This window comes from Dasypus novemcinctus, chromosome 11 (assembly GCF_030445035.2).
Source record: "Dasypus novemcinctus isolate mDasNov1 chromosome 11, mDasNov1.1.hap2, whole genome shotgun sequence".
Lineage (NCBI taxonomy): Eukaryota > Metazoa > Chordata > Mammalia > Cingulata > Dasypodidae > Dasypus > Dasypus novemcinctus.
In genome coordinates this window covers 11,241,231-11,261,043 of record NC_080683.1, presented here as the reverse complement: position 1 = coordinate 11,261,043, position 19,813 = coordinate 11,241,231, and the positions used below count along the sequence as shown (strand labels likewise).

At 56.3% G+C, this 19,813-nt stretch overlaps 1 protein-coding gene across 1 annotated transcript in view; it reads right to left on the bottom strand.

Moving 5' to 3' along the window:
- Window positions 1–2,878: 2,878 nt before the first annotated feature.
- The window catches only part of GLP1R (glucagon like peptide 1 receptor), a 38,902-nt gene continuing 21,967 nt past the window's right edge, over window positions 2,879–19,813 (bottom strand). The window contains exons 8-13 of the mRNA XM_058306675.1: window positions 16,580–16,640; window positions 16,027–16,096; window positions 15,813–15,901; window positions 15,336–15,474; window positions 14,229–14,270; window positions 2,879–8,192 (exon numbers count right to left, since the gene is read on the bottom strand). Of these exons, the coding sequence (XP_058162658.1) occupies window positions 8,025–8,192; window positions 14,229–14,270; window positions 15,336–15,474; window positions 15,813–15,901; window positions 16,027–16,096; window positions 16,580–16,640 (569 nt within the window). The 3' untranslated portion in view covers window positions 2,879–8,024. The remainder of the gene's footprint in view (window positions 8,193–14,228; window positions 14,271–15,335; window positions 15,475–15,812; window positions 15,902–16,026; window positions 16,097–16,579; window positions 16,641–19,813) is intronic.

Genomic DNA, 19,813 nt, shown 5'->3' with positions numbered 1-19,813 from the left:
CAGTGTTTCTTTTTGCTGCGTCATCTTGCTGTGTCAGCTCTCCGTGTGTGCAGCGCCATTCCTGGGTAGGCTGCACTTTCTTTCGTGCTGGGTGGCTCTCCTTACAGGGCGCACTCCTTGCGCATGGGGCTCCCCTATGCGGGGGACACCCCTGTGCGGCATGGCACTCCTTGCACGCATCAGCACTGCGCATGGGCCAGCTCCACACGGGTCAAGGAGGCCGGGGGTTTGAACCGTGGACCTCCCTTGTGGTAGGCGGATGCCCTAACCACTGGGCCAAGTCCGCTTTCCTCCATGGCCTTTTTGTTGTAGCTATTACATTGTGTTGTATTGTTCACAAGTCCTGAACTGTGTTTCTAATTCCAACTTAGGTCATTATCACTGAAAAGTCTTCTGTGAACGTCATTTACTGTTTGAAGTCATTATTGCTCTTTCACTCTAGAGATTTTTTTTTTTTTTTAGAGATTTTTAAAGTTAAAAAGTTTGCCTGCCAACCCCCTCCAGCCTGCTTCAGTCCCAAGGCAGTCCATCACTTGGCATAGGGCTGCTCAGTGTTTGTGATCCTCGGCGGTTGATTTTATTCTTGGAGATTGTCACGGATAAATTCTGAGATCTATTGGCCCTACATGAGGAAGAGCCACGGTAATTCATTCTAACACTGGGGCCCAGTGTCAGTGGGAAAAAAACAAGTTTTCTTGCATTTACCTTAGTCTGTGGGTCTGTTTCCGTTTCTAAAATCATTGTGTTAGATTAAAATGAGCCTTTATACAAAAGGAAAGAATCTACCACATTTTGGGATTATAGAACTCTACAGGAAAAGAGCTCCAATTTATGGAATAAGGAGTTAGTCACAGTGGCCAGAGATGGAGTGCTTCCCCAGGTCCCTGGAGCTCACCACTTGTATTCCCACTCTTTATGCCCCCTCTGCAGTTTCCTCTACTCTCACAGCAGCTCTTTTTTCATATTTAAACAGTCTGCTATATGTTTCTCTTTGTTCTTTGCCTTTATCTACTTTTCCTTGTATTCTGGCTTCTTCATCCTCTCTTCCCCACCCTCAGGGACAGTCAATTCCTACTCCTTCATTAGCCTCACACCATATTGCATTTCTTTTCCCATCCTCTCCAACGACACTTGCTATCTATTCCAGCTTGTGCTGTTTTTTTTTTTCAGTATTTATGGTAATGGGGTCCCCACTATTTCCAGTCTTTCTCCTTGCTGTGCGTGCGTGTGCGGTGGCAGGGAGGTACTGAGAGCCTGAACTGCCTGTGCTCATGGCACAGGCTTTCGGGGGGATGGTGAGAGAATGGCTGGTGGGGCCCCAACCCTTGGGAATGCTGAAACACGGCCTATCAGTGAGACCCTTCACAAATTCTCGGTGGCCTCAGTGGTTCCTGTCTGTGAGGCAGGGCCATTGGAATGTGGCTTTATATTGCTGGTGAACGTGGCTGTGTCTGGAAGCCAAGAATTCGCACTTGTTTCCCACATGGCTGGGCCTGGGCTGAGCAGGGCAGCTCCCCTTAGCCTTCCTTCGGGCTGGGGTTAAGCCCTACTAAGACCAAGTGCACCTCTTCCTGAGGTTGCTGCTACTGACTTACACCATCCTAGTAGTTAATTGGTTTGGGCAGGTATTTTCCTGGCCCCGAGGTGGGGGTGTGGGGGAGGGGCTAGAGGGGGAGAAGTGGGAAGAAAAACCTCCAGGCTCTGGTTTGCGCCTGCTGAGTGGAGAGCAAGGGCACGGAGGGGAGGAAATATCAACAGGGGCGTGAATGACGTCGAAAGCAAGATTGGTGCAGACAAATCAAAACACAGATCATTATGTTTGAAAGGGACAATTACTACAGTGTGTCTAAAAAAAGTTGTTTTAGGGAAGCGGACTTGGCCCAGTGGTTAGGGCGTCCGTCTACCACATGGGAGGTCCGCCGTTCAAACCCCGGGCCTCCTTGACCCATGTGGAGCTGGCCCATGCGCAGTGCTGATGCATGCAGGGAGTGCCCTGCCACACAGGGGTGTTCCCTGCGTGGGGGAAACCCATGCGCAAGGAGTGCGCCCCGTAAGGAGAGCCACCCAGTGCAAAAGAAAGTGCAGCCTACCCAGGAATGGCACAGCACACACGGAGAGCTGACACAGCAAGATGACGCAACAAAAAGAAACACAGATTCCCGGTGATGCCGACAACAACAGAAGCGGACAGAGAAGACGACGCAGCAAATAGACACAGAGAACAGAAAACTGGGGCGGGTGGACAGGTGGGGGGGAAGGGAAGGGAGAGAAATAAATAATAAATCTTAAAAAAAAAAAAAGTTGTTTTAGGAGACCCTCAGATTAGTACATTGCTCCTCAAACAGGGCTAACTGATATAGTGGAGGAATGAGAAAGGATCTGCAATTTCCTCTGCTCTTCTGTACATGTGAGTTGCAAATCTGGAGAGCAAGTGATTATTTAAATTAGAGGAAAGTTCATTTTTCTGAAGATGAATCTCTAAATAGCAGCTCCATCCAGATACTGTGGATGTTTTGCAAACAAGGCTCATGCTTTTATGGCATTTAAAAAAAAATGGATTTAATGGACTGAGTTAATTTAGACAGGGGAGATCAAATGAATGAGTGGAATTAGAATACACATCCATTTGGCCATCAGTCATTGTTTAAGCCACGAGACCACCCAACTTCTCTCATTAAATGCAGTCCCCGAATAAAGGCTGCAATGGGTAAATTAGTACTTGGTAAGTGCTTTGAAGATGGAAATCATGGTATGAGTAATGAGCAAGGGATTTTTCCTTGGGATAGCAATGGCATCTTTTGTGTTTTCACACAGCACGGTAGGTCGTCTAGGCCGACATTGTAGAAAACCTCCTCTCCCAAAGGACAAGCAGGAGAGACACCGTAGTGACAGGCTTTTATTTGGCTTACAAGGCAAATTAATAGTCTGCTTCCATTCACGTCTGTACAATGAATTATACATCATACAACATTTTGCTGCTGATAGACGCAGATCATATTTTACATGAATTTACACATTAAGGAATCACATGAAAATGTTCTTGTTTAAACATTCATGAAGAACAAACATCCCCCACGAGCCCTGAAGATAGAAATTCAGCTATGTCCCTCCTGGGAACTTGGCTCACCTCTCTTTCGGTGCATTTAAAGATCTGCTTCCAACTTTTCTAAAACTATGGGCTGTTAAGTCTGATCTGCTTTGAGGACGTGATGATTATTTTTAGTGGGGGTTACTTAGAAGAACTGCATATTTATAAGCAAAGTGTGAGCTGTTTGGAAAGATCCAGCTATGTCATTCTGGAGCAAATTTTGCCGCTTCCTGCCTGCCCCCACTGGCCTTCTCTGCCACCACCAAGAAGCAGAGAACCTAACTTGTTACAAGTTCTAAACTTTGGTGTGGAAGCTCTTTTCATCACCACACCCAAACATCCTCATTCATGTCTTCCTTTTCCTGGAATGCTTCGACACCATGACAATCAGTCATGCTAGATTGTCTGGGTTGATGAATAACAGCACTTGACAGGCCCCGTCGGAAAGGGGCATAACCCTGTTAGGCTCCAAGCTGCTGGCCCCAGCACTCCTCACTGAACCGCCTGTGGAATGGGTTGCATCATTTCCAGCCCTGGCAGCACCTCACTCTCAACCACACCCCCAAATTGGTCACAGCTGAGAGAATGACATTTACAGCATGTCTAGCAGGGTTGCCTCTTCCTAAAAAACTGGGGGGGAGGAGGGGTGGGTGTGTGGAAACTCATGGTGGGAGGCAGGCAGGAATAGATTAGGGGGAAAATGCAGCCACTGCTGGATGAGGTCCTGAAAAGCAGTGACTAAAATGGCCAATGGAGAGGAGAGAACTCTCCCCTCTGACAGCTTCAGATACGGGCTAGAGCCAAGAGACCCTGTGGAATTAATTGGAAAACAATTATACTTATCTGCCTCCTGACAATCTGTGTCCACTGATAGAGCAGCAGTAACTAGAGATACTGTAGACACACTGTAGCATTAATTTAAGTAAAGGGTTTGGAATTACACTGCTTAACAACACTTCCTGGCGTCAGCCTCTGCAAAGAGCCGGAGTGCTGATTTAACCAGCAGGTAAGAGCATGCGGGCACGGTAATGTTGTTTGCAGAACTTTCTCACATCGGGACACCTTTCCCAAGAGAACTCACGCAAGCCACGAAAAGGAAAAAAAGAAAAACGAGAGAGCATTGATACTGATTTGGTTTCTGTTGAATATTTAGCCCCGTTATTCAGATAGCTGTCCTAGTAGAGTAAGCTGATGTATTTTACTTGAGGATTTTTATAGTTTGCCTCACAGGAGCCAAAAGCAGGGTCAGCACTGTAGATTAGAATCAATTCAGCCGAGGGAAAATAAACCCTTGGACTATATTTTGCCTTCCCCGAGCACGTCGCAGACATTAGCAGTAATGGGAGCCCTGCCTGCGCATGGAGAGGCAGCATCTACCACCAGGCTCCCCACCGGCCTCGCCCCCAGCTGTGCAGGCCCATGACCTTCACAGTGGATGCGATGAGTCTGGATTCATCATCTAACTTCCAATTGCAATGCACCAGGCCAATAAAGGGGAAAAAAAGAAAAGAAAACCAGCGTTCTTTCCTTGTGGAAGAAAGACAAGGGAGGTCTGCTGGAACACGGCTGGCATTGGCGAGGGTGGCTGAGGTGCCCGGGGCTCCCTGCTGGCCCATTGTGTGGGCTGTGCATCTTCACTAGGCTACAGTTTCCCAGTTTGCTAGTCTTCTCCCACTTCAGGGAGCACTAGAGAGGCAGAGGGGACGCTGAAGACCTTCTTGTAGTCTACTCCATGTGGATATCAACACAACTTCTCCAGCAAACACAGGCGTATCAGAAAAAAATGCATTAAAAGAGCATTGGATTTGCTCTCTGAAATGGCTCACTTGCTGTTTATGTGATATGAGTGCTCTGATGCATTTCCTTTCTTAATTTTAAGACAAGAATAGAGAAGCATAGTAGAAATAATAAGGCTCACACTTCCCCTCCTCCTGCCAGTATAAACTATTGAGGAGAGCACACCTCTACCCTCTGACAACTCTACATTTACCACGTTTCCTCTCATAGAAATTCCAGGTAGCTCTGCCAATTTAGAATCTGGAACGACCCATTCGCACTGTTGGCCCGTTCTTCCCAGAGAACTCACTAGACGAGGAGGCAGGAGTGGGCCTGGGTTCTGGCCCAGCTCAGCCACCATCTAGCAGTGTGACCTTCCGCAGGCCTCACTCCCCTTCCCTAGATCAAGGCAGGTGGGGTCTCCGAGGTCCTTCCCTGCTCTGATTCTCTGAGAACTCCTTTGGTGTGATCTTCACCATGAGGTGCACTGAGGCCATTGAACGTCATGCCTGCAATCTGGAAAGTCGGCTTAAAGGCAAGGCAACTTTGCAATGTTTGTGGTTTGTTTCAGTCCTGCGGTTTAGCTGTTCCAGTGACTCCAACAGTCAAGGCCAGTGGACAGGATTTAACCCCTAGCGAATTTCGGGGAGCTGGCCAGAGTGCTGAACTCGGCGGCTCCTCGCCAGCAGTTCTCAGGCTTTGCTGGCTCTCCAGCGCAAACACACACAGCGCGTACACCCTGCTGGTCAGAAGTGGTCCTCACAGGACGAAGCCTGGGAGGGTGCAGGCATTACGGGTGTGGACAGTGGCATTCCAGCGTGCACCGCGTTCAACAGTTCCCAGACCTACTGGAGCTATATTTAGAGTTTGGGAATCGCTTAGAGTGAGCACACTGCCATTCAAATGAATAATAATAGTACAGGGTCATGGAGCAAGGAAAATATTTCTTAAGTTCAGTATCTGGTATGCAGCTGGGAAAGAAAAATGTTCTCAGTACTAAAAGGCCCGGTGGTGTGGTGGTGGCTGGGGTGGGGGCTGTGATGAGTCTTCTGAAATTGGAAATGACCAGTCCCAGTTGGAAGGAGGACTCTACTTACAGTTTAAACTGAATCATTTGAGCTGCCCAAGTACCTAAGTTTTCTTCCCACAATTCCTCCTCTCAACAATTTATTTACACAGATGATATCAATCTCTTTCTTCAATGCTGTGTAGTGTATTAATGATTCTCAAAATCTTCCAGTACCCCCCATCAACCCACCAGTGCTCATGTCCCCCAATCCCAACCCCCAACCCCATCCACAGCCCCAAGTAGAAAGCCACATGAGCAATGCCTATTGGGAAGGCTGCCTCATTCTGGGGCAACAGGAATGCGCCCCCTCCTCCCCAGCCTCTCTACATTGTCTCAGTGAAGGAGGCAATCTGCACAATTCCTGTCTTTAGCCTTAAGTTTAACTTCCCTATTACAATAAACACAACACTTCACTGACGCTGCAGTTTAAGAAATTTTCTGCTTGAAGTGTTTTATGTCCCATTACTGTTTTCCATGCACATCACATGCCTCTCTGAGGGGCATGAGAAAAATTGTCTGGTACAAGGTTTTGGGGAGGGTCCCCCACAATTTAAAAAGGAGAAGGGAGTGGGAGTGATGGATTCATAAAGGTATTCATCTGAAGCCTCTTCCTCCCCCCTCCCAGGAGGTCTGGGCTCCCAAGTATTCTCTTCTGTCCTGGAAACTTCCTTTGCACCCACGACCTGGATCGCCAGCTCCCTGGAGTAGCAGCCCTCTTCCTATTTGGGTCTCTGCTGTGCTGCGACGTACCTACTTTCTCACTACAGCTGGGGGCAGGATGGATAGGTTTTTCCCTGTCTAGGGTTTCTGCCATTCATTATTTATGGGATGAGACTGGAGGTAGGCCAAGCATTACCCAAAGTGCTAAAGAGTCAAATCAAATGACTAGTCCACTCCCCCAAACAACATCACTTCAACCACGATCATTTAGTTCTTGTTTCCATCAGGTGGGAGAAATCAGAATGGCACATCTGCACATACAGACTATCCATGGCAATAAAGAGAAATGAATAAAGTATATGCAAGCTCCCAGGTGGGGGCAGGTGGAGCCTGCCTCCATGGGGGCCCTGGCAGTGTCCCTGGAAGAGTCTCTTGGTCACATTCCCTCAAACTAGAGTGCACCCAAACTCCCACTCAAGACACAGAGTCAGGGCACGTATAGAAAGTATTTCCAGGGAACTGGTGAAGACAAATGATCTCCTGGCCCTCCAGGTTCACAGTGGTGGCTGGTAATCGACCCCCACAGCATGGACATTCCTAAATTGCCCCTAGATGAGCCCTAGAGCATTCTTGAGCATCTTTAGGATGGAATTTGGAGCTCACACCCACCCTGGGCCCCTCGGTGGTGGGCCTGGTTCCCTGGGCTCTGGGGCTTGGTGGGAGCAGGCACCAAGGCAGCTCAAACACCCAGAGAAGAAGTGGGCACCAGCAAAGGAAATCTTCTGGTACCTTCTAATACTTATTCTCAGTACCACCCACAGTCACTTCCAGAAATAGCTGCTGGGAGTGGCGCGCACAAAGACCCCCAGGGAGAGGCTGAGTGGTGAGATGAGGGGCCAAAATGAGGGAAATGAGAACCAGACACATAAACAGCTTCCCTTAATAAGGAGGCAGATGTGGGTGGTGACCCCGACCGCAGGCGAGCAGAGTCGGCCCTCGTGACCCAAGCTCTGCGTGCGGCTGCGGTTTTATCGGCCTCTTTCAGAACCACCTCAGTCTTCTAAGCCCCAGTCCCACTAACAAGCCATTGACCTTGAGTTTGAGTCTGGGGTTGATTTGCTGCTCTGTCTGGGGGAACCCCAGGGGCCTTGTGGCTGAACGGGAAGAAATCCTCCTCACTTTAGCAGGGATTGTTTTTTCCTCTCCTCCTGCCACGGTGATCAAATTAGCAGACTGCTTTTCCTCTGAAAAAATGTGCCCACGGGTCCCAGGAGGCACTGCCCATTTGCCCGTCTGGTGGGTCTGGGAAGGGAAGGCTGGGGCGGGGGTGAGCAGGTGTCCCTCCCTTCCCTCTCCCTGTCAGGGTCCCTCCCACCTGGGATGGGGGCCCAGCTCGCGGCCAGGACCACAGGGTGGGCAGATGCTGGGGGCTTAGCTGCAAGACGCCTGGCAGGTGGCCGCGTACACACTGCTGCCCCCCACGCCCGCACTGCTCAGGCTGCTGGTGGGGCACTTGAGGGGCTTCGTGCTGCTGTCCCTCTGGATGTGCAAGTGCTCCAGCCGCCAGCGCACCCAGCTCTTCCGAAACTCCATCTGGACCTTCCGTGGGAAAAGGAGGGAAACAAAAGCCGTCATGCAAACCAACTGTCCATGGAATGGCCCCGTTATTGCATTAGTGGGGAAGGGAAAAAATCCACTGCATTATATTAAGAGACACAAGTCAAGGCCTTCAGGCGCCTAAATTAATATCCCAATAAAATCGTTTATTGTTGTCTCCTATTTTCCGCCTCTCCTCAGGAGAGAGATGGGCCTGATGACCTAATTGGTCTTTTCCATTTCTAAACTCTGTGATTCAGCTAAAGTACCTTTTTCAATCCATCACAGGATTATTTAATGGAAGAGAACCGGAGCAAGAGAGGCATGTCGGGAAGCAGAGGCGGGAGTGCGAAGAAAGGGAGAATAGAGAGTTGGACTTTAGAGAGCACCCTCCCAATTTTGGCGTGGGCGACGGAGCAGGAGGCACACCCCAAACATGCACGGGGCCCCCCCAGACCCTGATTCACTCCCCTCAGGCTTCCATCCAGGCCCCAGCGCCCCTCAGGGCTGGGAGGAGTGAAGGGAGGGATGAGGCCGGGACCAGCAGCGGCGGCGAGGAGAGGGCTGCAGGCCAGGGCTTCTCGGCCTCGACCTGGTGCATCACACCCAAGGAGGCTCTGCTGCGCCCACGGGCGCGGCGGGCCTGGCGAGTGCAGCCAACCCGAGTCCCTGCTGGGCAGCCTCTGGCCTGGCCCGTCAAAGAAGGAACCCTTGTCAAGAGGGCCGATGCCTGGGGACCTGGCTGTTGGCTCAGAGTCAAGTCCAAGTGAGACCGCGGCGCTCCCGTCCCCGGAGGGCTGTGGCAGTGCTGTGGCTCTTGTACTGGCCAGGCATTCTGCTGGAACCTACGCATCTCGTCCTGGGGGGCCTGGACCCCCCATAGTTGGCTTCTCCAATGTCCTCCACCCTTGCCCCAGACACTCCGGGGAGGTCGGCCTGGGGCTTCGCGCTCGGGCTTCCCACCTCCCCAGCAGCCCGGAGGAGCAGCTGCCAGCAGCGGTGAGAGTGCAGCTCCCTGCTACCCTCCCCACTAGCCCCTCCTTCTGCGAGGGCTGTCATCCCTCTCCCCGAGCCCAGCAAGAGGCCTGGTACAGCCACATGCCATCCCTTAGAAGAACTGCTGCTGAGCTGAGTGGAGCGGAGCCCACCCAGAGCCCGCCGGGCAGGACGGCCCCAGCACCGCCAGGCAGCGTCACGGAGCCCAGGTGCAGGTGGGCAGGGAGGCTGAGCAGGCACCACCTCTGGCCACGCGGCTGTGTCAGCTAAGCAGGTGCCGAGTGGGTGCTGCGCACGTGCTGATAGCTGCGATGCGGCCCGCAGTGGCCTCTCCCTGCACAGCAAGCAGGGAGCCTTTCAACTGGGGGAGGGGGCAGGGAGGACAGAGAGGGGAAACTAAGTCATCCACGGGAAGCCACTGCAGGGTCTGCAGAGATTTCACAGGCAGCAGTCGGAAAACAGACGAGGACTTCTCAGAGCGGCCACATGTAGACCCCCCCCAGCCCTCACCTCCCTTTCCCGAACGTCTGCCGTGGCTCAGAAAACCATAATCATTAACGCCGACCACTTATCCAGCACTGACCACATGCCGAGCACTGTCCACGGATGACCTCGGCTAACTTTCACGTCACTCCTATGCAGCTCCTGCTGTTAGCCTCCACTTAAAGGCGATGAAACGGATGCGGCACAGTGTATCAGCATTGGTCCAGGCCGCTCAGTTAATATGGTGGGCCAGCTAATATGGCTCAGGTCCAGCCTGACCGCCAAGCCGCTCCCCTGCCTTTCCGTGGCCCCGTGCGTCATGCTCGCTTGTGGCTGGGCCACCGCCTCGCTCAGCCGCGAGCACTTAGCGGGCTTCACACCTCCTTTGCCTACGTTTCCCTGCACCTAGCAAGGAGCCCATTTACAGCAGGTGCTCAAAGGGTGTTTTTATTTAATGAGTCGAATGAATGAGTAAATAAACCAGCACCTAACGTAGGGTTCCTTCTGATACGGAGAGTTAAAACGGAGCACCAACGACAATATCGCAATCCTGGGCCCGTCCCGGGGCTTACGTCACGCAGCTCCCGCGCACTGCCGGGCTGCGTCTTCGTCCCCGTCCCCTCCCAGGGCAGCTGTGCAGCAAGCCCTTCCTGAGCCAGGGGCTGGGCCAGGCCCTGGAGATCCGGAAAGAACTGGTAAAACTCATCCACCTCGAGGCATTTACCCCTGAAGAGACAGGGCCAAGGGAGGCAGTGAGTGTCCCTGGTCACCCGGCTGGGTCGTGCCAGAGCAGGGACCAGCACTCAGCGCTCCTGGGTCCCCTTGCTTTGACTCAAGAGCTGTGGTGTGAGGACACGAGCTGCGGCCACACCATCCCCAGCCACCCCCTCCCCGTTCCCACTCCAACTCACCAGCAATTCGTGCAAGCCTCGGTGGTCACAATGGACCAACGTCAAGGCCATCTTTTCTCCTTGGGTTGCTGCGGCAACCCTCAGTTTGGAGAACCCTTTTGTGGCCAGGAGCCACGTGTGCCTTCTGTGGCCCAGTGATGGTGACGTGCCAGTCCCTGTGCCTGGAGGAGCCATGGCACGAAGAGCCCTGGGTGGGTTCAAAGGAACTGAGCGGGAAGCGGACTTGGCTCAGCGGATAGAGCGTCTGCCTACCACACGGGAGGTCCGCGGTTCAAACCCAGGGCCTCCTGACCCATGTGGAGCTGGCCCACGGGCCGTGCTGCCGTGCGTAAAAAGTGCCATACCACACAGGGGTGCCCCCGCGTAGGGGAGCCCCACGCACAGGGTGTGAGCCCCGTGAGGAGAGCCGCCCAGCGTGAAAGAAAGTGCAGCCTGCCCAAGAACGGCGCCGCTCACACGGAGAGCTGACGCAGCAAGATGACACAACAAAAAGACACAGATTCCCGAGCCGCTGACAAGAATGGAAGCGGACACAGAAGGACACACAGCGAATGGACAGAGAGAGCAGACACCTTGGGGTGGGGGGAAGGGGGGAGAAATAAATAAATAAATCCTTAAAAAAAAATAAAGGAACTGAGCGATGCCCCTGGAAGCGGAGGCAGGCCCGCTGGTCCTCTGAGTGGGGTCTCTTGGACCCCGGGGCACGAGCCTGGGAGAGGCGGAGGGGAGAGGCAAGCTGGGGCCTGTAGCCAGGTCTGGTCTGAGAGGCACAACTCTGGCGACCTGGTGATTCAGGGTCACGATATTTGCCAAGTGCAGAGGGGGGTACACGCCCCATCCCCCCTCACAAAGCTGGCCGGCTTGGCAGGGTGGGCTGCGGGGAAGGGACCGGACAGCTGGGCTCTGAGGAATGGGATCAGGGAAAGAGACTGAGCCAGGGGCTGGGGGACTCCCAGTGGTGGAGGGGGGCCGGTATCGTGGTTTGATATGGTTATGAATTCCAAAAATAGATACTGGATTGTGTTTGCAATCTGGCCTATTACTGGGTGTGATTGAGTTACGACCAGAGCTTTGACTGGGCCCCGTCGTTAGGGCGTTGAGTCCCTGCCCCTTGGTGGGTGGGGACTCGCAGATAAAAGGCATGGCAGAGGACAGAGTTGGGGGGTTTTGATGTTGGAGTTTTTATGTTGTAGTTTGATGCTGAAGCCTTAAGCTGTAGCCCCAGGAAGTAAGCTCACAGAGGAAAGAGAAGCCAGCCCCAGGAAGAGAGGATCCCTGAGCCCAGAGAGAAGCAAGACCCTGGAAGGGAGGAACCCAGGAAGCCTGAACCCTCGCAGATGCCGGCAGCCATCTTGCTCCAACACATGAAAATAGACTTTGGTGAGGGAAGTAACTTACGCTTTATGGCCTGGTATCTGTAAGCTCCTACCCCAGATAAATACCCTTTATAAAAACCCACCAATTTCTGGCATTTTGCACCAGCACCCCTTTGGCTAAATCAGTGGGGAAGCGGGGCGAGCTTCAGCTATGTGTGGAGGCGTGCTACTATCGGCTGCCCTGAAGGAACGCCGAGGGAGAAGTGGGAATTGGGACCCCAGAGGGCGGAGGTGAGAAGGGGGCAGTGGGGACCCTCGGTGTGCTCCTCACACTCATCAGGGAGTGCACGCTCCCCCCCACTCCCCTGCTCCACCCCGCCCCCGTGGCAGGGAGAGAAGGTGGAACTCGGGGCCTGGAAGCAGCCCCCTCTCTGGCTGAGAACCCTGCAGCGCCTTTGGTTCCTGGTACTTCAACAGGTGCATCATTATTTTAAGACCTCTTTAGGACTCAGGCGCCGGGGCGAACCTGCGCTGCACAGATCTGTGGCCTCGGGGGATAAGGAAGGGCCGGCTGCTGCACCCTTCTTCCCTCGCGCCCCCCCAAACCGAGTGGGCTATCCTTGGCCTCCAGCAGCCCCTGAGGGGTTAGCGGGGAGCACTGCCTTCACCCTATCTGCTCCCCCACTCTCTAGCTGCTTGGTTTGGGGTCATTCACTTCACTTGGCTGAGCCTTCATTTTCTCACTTGTAAAACAGGGACAGCCACTGCTTCCGAGGATCGGATTTAATAAAACACGGGAGCACCTTGTCCGCAGCACGCCTGCAGGAAATGGTGGTTTCCCTCCCTTAAAGAGACCCAAAGGCCGCGAGCTCGGAGCCCATCCTTCCCACAGGAGGTGGGCAGGGGGCACTCCCCTCCTCTCCCGCGCACTGGGCCTCAGTGTGACTCTGCACGGTGCCCTCCTAAGGAGGGGATCACGGACTACTAGAGCGCATGCGAGGTGTGCTTTATGCCGAGCAGCAGCCCACCCCGAAGCAGGGGCCTGTTCTCGGCGACCCCTTTGACATGCTTTCGCTCAGTTCCCCTCTCGACAATCTCTCGGGGATGAGGAAAACGAGGTTCAGAGCAGGAGCGTGACTGGCCCAAAGCCACACAGCTCACTCAGCGACGGGGCCTGGCTTGGGGCAGAGCTCTGCCGCCAGAGCCCCCTGCCTCGCATCTCTTCCGCGTCACGTGGCCTCTCTGCGTCCTGCGAGAGAGCGAGGCGCCACCGGCCGCTCCCCCCGCGCCCCCACACCCAGGCGAAGGCCAGGCCCTCACTCCCGCGCTGAGTCCCAGCTCTGTGAGCGCCACTCCCTGCAGCCCGGGGAGGGCGGAGGCCTGGGAGCAGGGTCCCCGGGGCGGCCTGAGCTCCAGCCCCACGGGGGGCCTGAGCTGGGCGACCCCATTTCCCCGGCTTTGGGGTGCGGGTGCCAACACCGCCTTCCCTGCCGGGCTCCCCCTCCGGCGCAGCCTCCCCGGGCAGCCCTGCAGCCGCCGCCCGCGCTAGCGCCTGTGCTCCCCGCTGGAGGAACGTCAGCGGAGGGCCCCGTGGCATTCGTGGGACGCAGTCTGACGGCCTGGGGGGACGCTCCTCGCTGGAGGAAGGGGCCTTTCCGGGCGCGCTCAGAGCAGCCTTCCCCTCCTGCTGGAGCTGCCCGTCAGCAGGTGCGGGCGGTGGTCCCGCAGGGGAGGCGGGGGTCCGCGAGACCCGGCCCTCCCCCGGCACTCAGCCAGCCCGGGGGACGCAGGCTCCCTGCCAGGGGCTCCTGCGGGCACCGCAAAGGTCAGCGATTTCGCCCTTAAGCGAGAACTTGAACCCTGGCTCGGCCCTCTTTCCAGGCCAACACCGGGCAAGGTTCTTCCTCTCTCTGGTCTTCAGTGTTCTCACGTGTGAAAAATGGAAACACTGACCTCAGGGTCTTCCCGGGTTTTGTGGGGAGAGTGGTGAGAATGAGAAGAGCGGCTTGTGAAGCCCCGGGCCCAGGGCCCTGCACAACGCCCCCAGCACAGCCCGGCGGACTCTGAGCCCCCCGGAGTCACGGAAGGGCCGTGTGGAGCGTCGACCACCACCGAGAAGACTGGTACGTGCTTACACGGCGTGTGTTAACCGTAACAGTCTCTGCCACCCCGGGGCACTCAGGGACCCCCGCCCCTGAGGCTGGGTCTTCCTGCAGCTCACAAGCCCTGCCGTCAGGGTGTGCGTGTGCATGGGGGTGGGGGCTCCCAGCGGGGAGTGGGGAGGCCCCGCGTGACCCCTCCAGTCAACAGGAGCAGCTGCCACCAGCCCTTACCTCGTTGTTGACAAAGCAGTACAAGACAGCCACCATCAGCCCCTGAAAGCGAGAGGGCTGTGAGCAGGGAGGAAGCGGGAGGGAGGCCCTGCTCCCCGGGGGGGAAGCTCCCGGGGGCTCCAGCCCCGATGTCCCCCTCCCCAAATTGGGCAGCCATGGCCGGCCCAGAGAAGGGTGGCGGGTCCCTCCTCATTTCCTTTCTGGAGGAACAAGCAGCGTTCCTCCTCAGCTACGGCAACCGCTCTACTGCCACCCTCCCCTGGAGGGCCGGATCCAAAGGCTCGGACGCCCCAAGCAGTCCCATCCGCTCCCGCAGGAGACCCAGAGCTTCAGAGCTGTGCCCTATCGGTGTGGGCGCTAAGTGCGCACACGTGGTCCCACCTCCTCCTGGGCATCCCATGACCCTTCTGAGGCGCTGCGACCCGTTTCTTATGTCTTTGCCTCATTGATTCGTGCAGCCCCTGAGTATCATCTAAGACCAATGGACAGGATCACTTGTTGGCTTTGGAAATATATTCCAAACTAAATATTGTTGGATGGTTTTTTGAGGCACCAGGGGTCGGGGATTGAACCTGGGACCTTGAATGTGGGAAGCCAGTGCTCAACCACTGAGCCACATCAGCTGCCCTGAGTTCGTTTTTTCCCATTTGTTTTGCTTGTTGTTTGTTTTTGTTTTTTCAGGAGGAAACCGAACCCAGGATCTTCCATGGGGAGGCAGGAGCTCAACCGCGTGAGCCACCTCCACTCCCTAACTATTGCGTTAATATCACTGAGCCTCAGTTTCCTCACCTGTAAAGTGGGGGGTAATCCCGCACACTTCCTGGGGTTAAACGCAAGGGTTAAATGCACAATGTGTGTGAAGCACCTGGCAGTAAACAGCAGCCGGGAGGCCAGGCTGGGTGCCCAGGGCTACACCCTGAAGGCTTCAGAGAAGCCCGGCCTGGGCAGAGGGACACCTGGGGACGCTGGTCCTGGCTCTGCTCCACCCCTGCGCCTCGGGCCAGGGCCAGTTCCCCGTGGGCCTCAGCCCACCCATCTGTGCGGTGCAGCCGGTCCCTGCCCCGCCCCAGGCCGGGACGCCACACGGCCCCCCAGCTGTGAGGTCACCTGGAAGGAGGTGAACGAGAGCTCCGTGAACAGCTTGACGAAGCGCAGCGTCCCCCGGGCGTGCTCGTCCATCACGAAGGCAAAGATGACCTCGTGGGTGCCCAGCAGGGGGATGAGCGTCAGCGTGGACTTGGCGAGCCTGGGGGCGGGGCGGAGGCGTCACCCTCTCCACCTCCCGCGCCGACTCCTCTCCCCTTTCCGAGTCCCCCCCTCACCGGGGTCTGGCGTCGGGGTCACGGGTGTCCTCCCACCCCAAATGCCACGGAACAGGCCACTCGAGGGGAGGACCTAAGTCAAGGCTCCTGAGAAGCCGGGGGGTGCCCAGGCCTTGGGCTGAGGGAGAAGCTTGGGACCCCGGGCCCGGCCTGGGTGGCAGGGGAGGGTCGTGGAGGGCTGCAGGCTCAGGGCCCAGGATCTTTACTCTCCGCTGGAAGGAAGGGCTGAGGGTCCCCGGCAAAGCCGGCTTTGTGGCGTCACCTGCACTTGATGTCCGTCTTGCACATGAGGTTGGCCTTCAGTTTGGACACCACGACGCAGATGACCCGGATGAAGATGAGGAAGTTCACCTGCAGGGCAGGCGGGCAGCTGGCCGCGAGCCTTCTCGTGCCGCCCATCTTCCCAGGCTTCCCCGGGCGTGGCCCCCACCCTGCCCCCGGCCCCTGAGAACTCCCACCCCTGCGCAGCCACTCACCCCGATGGCAAAGAGAATGGGCAGCCGGATAATGAGCCAGTACTTCATGTTTGAGTTCCTGGTCCAGCAGCTGGGGAGGGGACAGAGACGCGCGCCCACGTCCAGCTCGACCCACGGACACCCCGGCGCGCAGTGCGGGCGCGGCGGCGAGCAATTGCACGTGGCCACGCGGAGTCCCACACTCACAGCCACGGCCGCCCGACCGCCAGCCTCAAGGATGGACAGGCGTCCTTTGAGGGTGCAGCCCTACAGACACACACTGTCCTAAACACACAGTGGCAATCAGAAAGATACACACGGGCCCCCAAGCAGCTTGCACGGACCTGCAGTCACAGCCGTATGTGTGACCAGCATCACACACCAAACAGCAGGAACAGTCCACTCACAGACACCCCAGAAAATCCTGCAGGGCACGTACCCTATAGACACAGCGACATTTGTCATCATACAGGCCCCGGGGAAGGGCGGGGAGAGGGGATCAGAGAATAAATTCTTATATTAAGCTCCTGGTCCCTCAGTTGACCCTCCCAAAAAGGTGGCGCTGGACACTCACCCCTCGTCCTCATAGAGGTACTTGACAATGCCCCAGGGGATAACAAACAGCAGGGGGACACCTGAGAGGAGAGAGGGAGAGAGAGAGGGGAGAGGGGCTGGCAGCGCACAGCGGGCACACCCAGAGGCCTCGCCTTCCCCGGGCCTCGCGCTTCTCTCCTTGCCAGGTCCCCAACCAGGTTTTCTAGCACAGATGGCACCAGGCCAGCCCGGGTGCACAGAAGGGGGGCAGCGGGAACTGCACCCCAACCTGAACCCCCGTAGCGCGAGGCCCCCACTGTTACTGGGATTGAGTGGTCCTCACCAGCCTGCATGCCCGCGTGCCCACGGTCTGGGCCTGCTTGGGGTGCAGGTGCCCAGCAGCAGAGGGACCCGGCCATGGGCGGAGAGGACCTGCTGGACGAGCAGGGAGCAGGCACGTCCCCCCAGGCCTTCTCCTCCCTTGCCTGGGGGCCTCGTGCCCTCCTCAGGCAACCCTTTCAGGCCCTGGAAGCCCCTTTGGTCCCCTGCGCCCCAGCCTGATGCACCTGCTTACCAGCCTGGGGGAGCCCTGCCCTCAATGCCCGCCGGCTGAGCAGGTGGCCACGATGGCCACAGTTCCTACAGCCATGGCAGCACGAGTAGCTCCCATTGGGCGGGCGTTCGACCGGTGTGGCAGGCGGCCTCTGGGGTGGCCCCAGGGGCCCCACCTCCTGGGCATCATACCCTGTGGAGTCCACACTGTACCAGGGCTGGTCAGTGTGACCAATAACACACAGCGGGAGTGACGGATTCACTTCTGGGATTAGCTTAGAAAGACGCTGCGGCTTCTGTCCTGGGCTCGCGCTCTCTGGGCATTTGCTCTGGGGGATCCAGCGGCCGTGTCATGAGGGCACTCAGGAGGAGCTCCAGCGGGCAGGACCAGAGCCTCCCACCCACAGCCCGCAGGAAACGGAGGCTTCCCGCCAGCAACCTCCCGAGTGAGCGCAGAAGCAGATTCTCTAGGCCGGGGTAAGTCTAGATGACAGCAACCCTGGCTGACAGATCTATTAGAGATCCTGAGCTGGAAGCACCCAGCTAAGCCAAATCCAGATTCCCCACCCGTAAAAACTGTGAGGCAATTGTTGTTGTAAGCTGGTAAGCTTTTGGGTAATTTGTTATAAAGCCAAAGGTAACTAATATAACTGGTTTCCAATTCTTTGATGGTAGAGCCTCAGTGCCCAGCAAGCCTTAAGATGAGCATGACAGCGAGCTGATGCAACAAAAGACACAAGGAGAAAAACATAATGAGAGATACAACAAAGCAGGGAATGGAGGTGGCTCAAAGCAATTGGGCACCTCCATCCCACATGGGAGGTGCTGGGTTCAGTTCCCAGTGCCTCCTAAAAAGAAAGATGAGTACACAGCGAACAGGGAGCACAAACAATGAGGGGATGGGGAGAAATAAAAAAAACGAATCTTTTTAAAACACTGGATTTTCCATCCTCATATGACAGGTGAAGAGATGGATCAGAGTTGAGGAGGGCAGAGGTGGGACGGGAGCCCAGGGCTGCCCTGCACATCCATCCACCCTCATGGCTTTCTGCATCAGCTGCATGCCCGTCTACTGCTGCCTCCCTCAGGGTCGGCAATGTGGCTTTTAACATAGGTCGGGGTACGCATATTAAGGTATGGGGGCACAGACGGGGGGACACCGTGCATCGGTGCTTGGGGTGCCTGTGTGGCTTTGGGGCATCTCCCAGGAACTGATTTCCAGGTCAGAACCCACTGCATAACTTCTCCCACCACCTATCCTCACATCAGTGTCCGTGCAGCAGCCTGGCTCTGCCGTGCTTGAGACACAGACACTGTGGAGGAGCTCCCAGCCGACCAGGCCTGCATCAGAAACCTGCCTTCTTGCTTTTTTACTTTTAGGAAGAACCAGATGCTGTTGTAACAGGTCTTTGTGACACTGGACAAGGGAAAAGGATGGGACGACCTCCAAAGGCCCAGCACAGAGCACAGGGCCTGCCTCCTAGAAGATGCTCAGTGAGAATGGAACGAATGAATGAATGAATGAATGATGAATGAGTCAAGAGTCAATGTATCAGTGGGGGCGGGAATGCTCTTCCCCAAGACCATGGCGATTCCCAGAGCCACCCATCCCCATGAAACCTCCTTCTCCCACATCCTGGCCCTGCATGCTCCTTTTTCAGGCCCCACTCCAGGACTGGGGCGCTCGCTCGTGTGCGGGCCAAACCTGGTGAACTTTATTCATTCCTCAGATCTCCTGACAAGGCCTATTTCAAAAACGTCTCTCAGCCAACAAGGGGCTGGAGGAAAAAGCTCGAGTTAAGACACACAGCACCTGTCCGGGGAGGTGATGATTCCCTCGCCTCTCCCTTGCCTCCCCCCATCCCCGTCCAGCCTCCAGGGGGCCGGTTTCTAGGGGCACCTGCTGCCCGTGGACTGCTGCAGAAGCTGCCATGTCTTTTGGGGAGATTCCCCCCAGTGGTGTCGAAGTCCTTCTTTAATTCTTCCGCTTGCACGTGAAGCTAAAAGTCGATTTCCCAAACAGCCCCGCTCGGGCAAGGCTCCCCGGCGTCGTAAGCGAGCCCTCAACCTTCTGCATCCCTCTCTCTGCCCCTCTGCCTTCGTCACTCTGTCTCCCTGAACCCCAATTCTTCAGGAAGACGATGTTCTGATCGGGAAAGGGCATCCCCCGGCCTGCCCCTGGGGCCCCCCAGTCACACCCTGGGGCCATCCCACCTAGAGACCTCCAGGGCACCCTGTCACCCCCAACCCCCAACCCACCTCCACTCCTGCACACAGGACCCCCATCCCAGCCCTTGTTCCTGCCCTCGGGTCACCATGGTGACAAGCACTGGTGGCTAATGCCATTTCCCAGAACGAACCGACACCCCCTCCCCAAGGTCAGCCTTCTGGGAGCCCCCGGAAGGCTTGTCTCCACCCCACCCAGTCCCTGGTTAGCTGCCCACTGGCTGTCTGGCTGCCAGGGGAGGGCAGCAAAGGCCGAGCAGGGCAGGGGAGGGTCGGGGGAGGGGAGGAAGGGCAGGTGCGCGGGGAGCTGGTGCACACCTGCCGCCAGGGGCGCCTCGGCCAGGCCAGAGAACCTCGCCGGGGGCTGGGCAGTGGGCCCTGACCCCTCTCTGGGTCCAGGGCCCTTGAGGCACTGATCGGATCAAAGCCTTGTCCCTGAGAGGGTCGTCTGGGGGGCCAGGGAGGCTGAGAGGGCCGGAGAGGGCCCAGAGCCCCA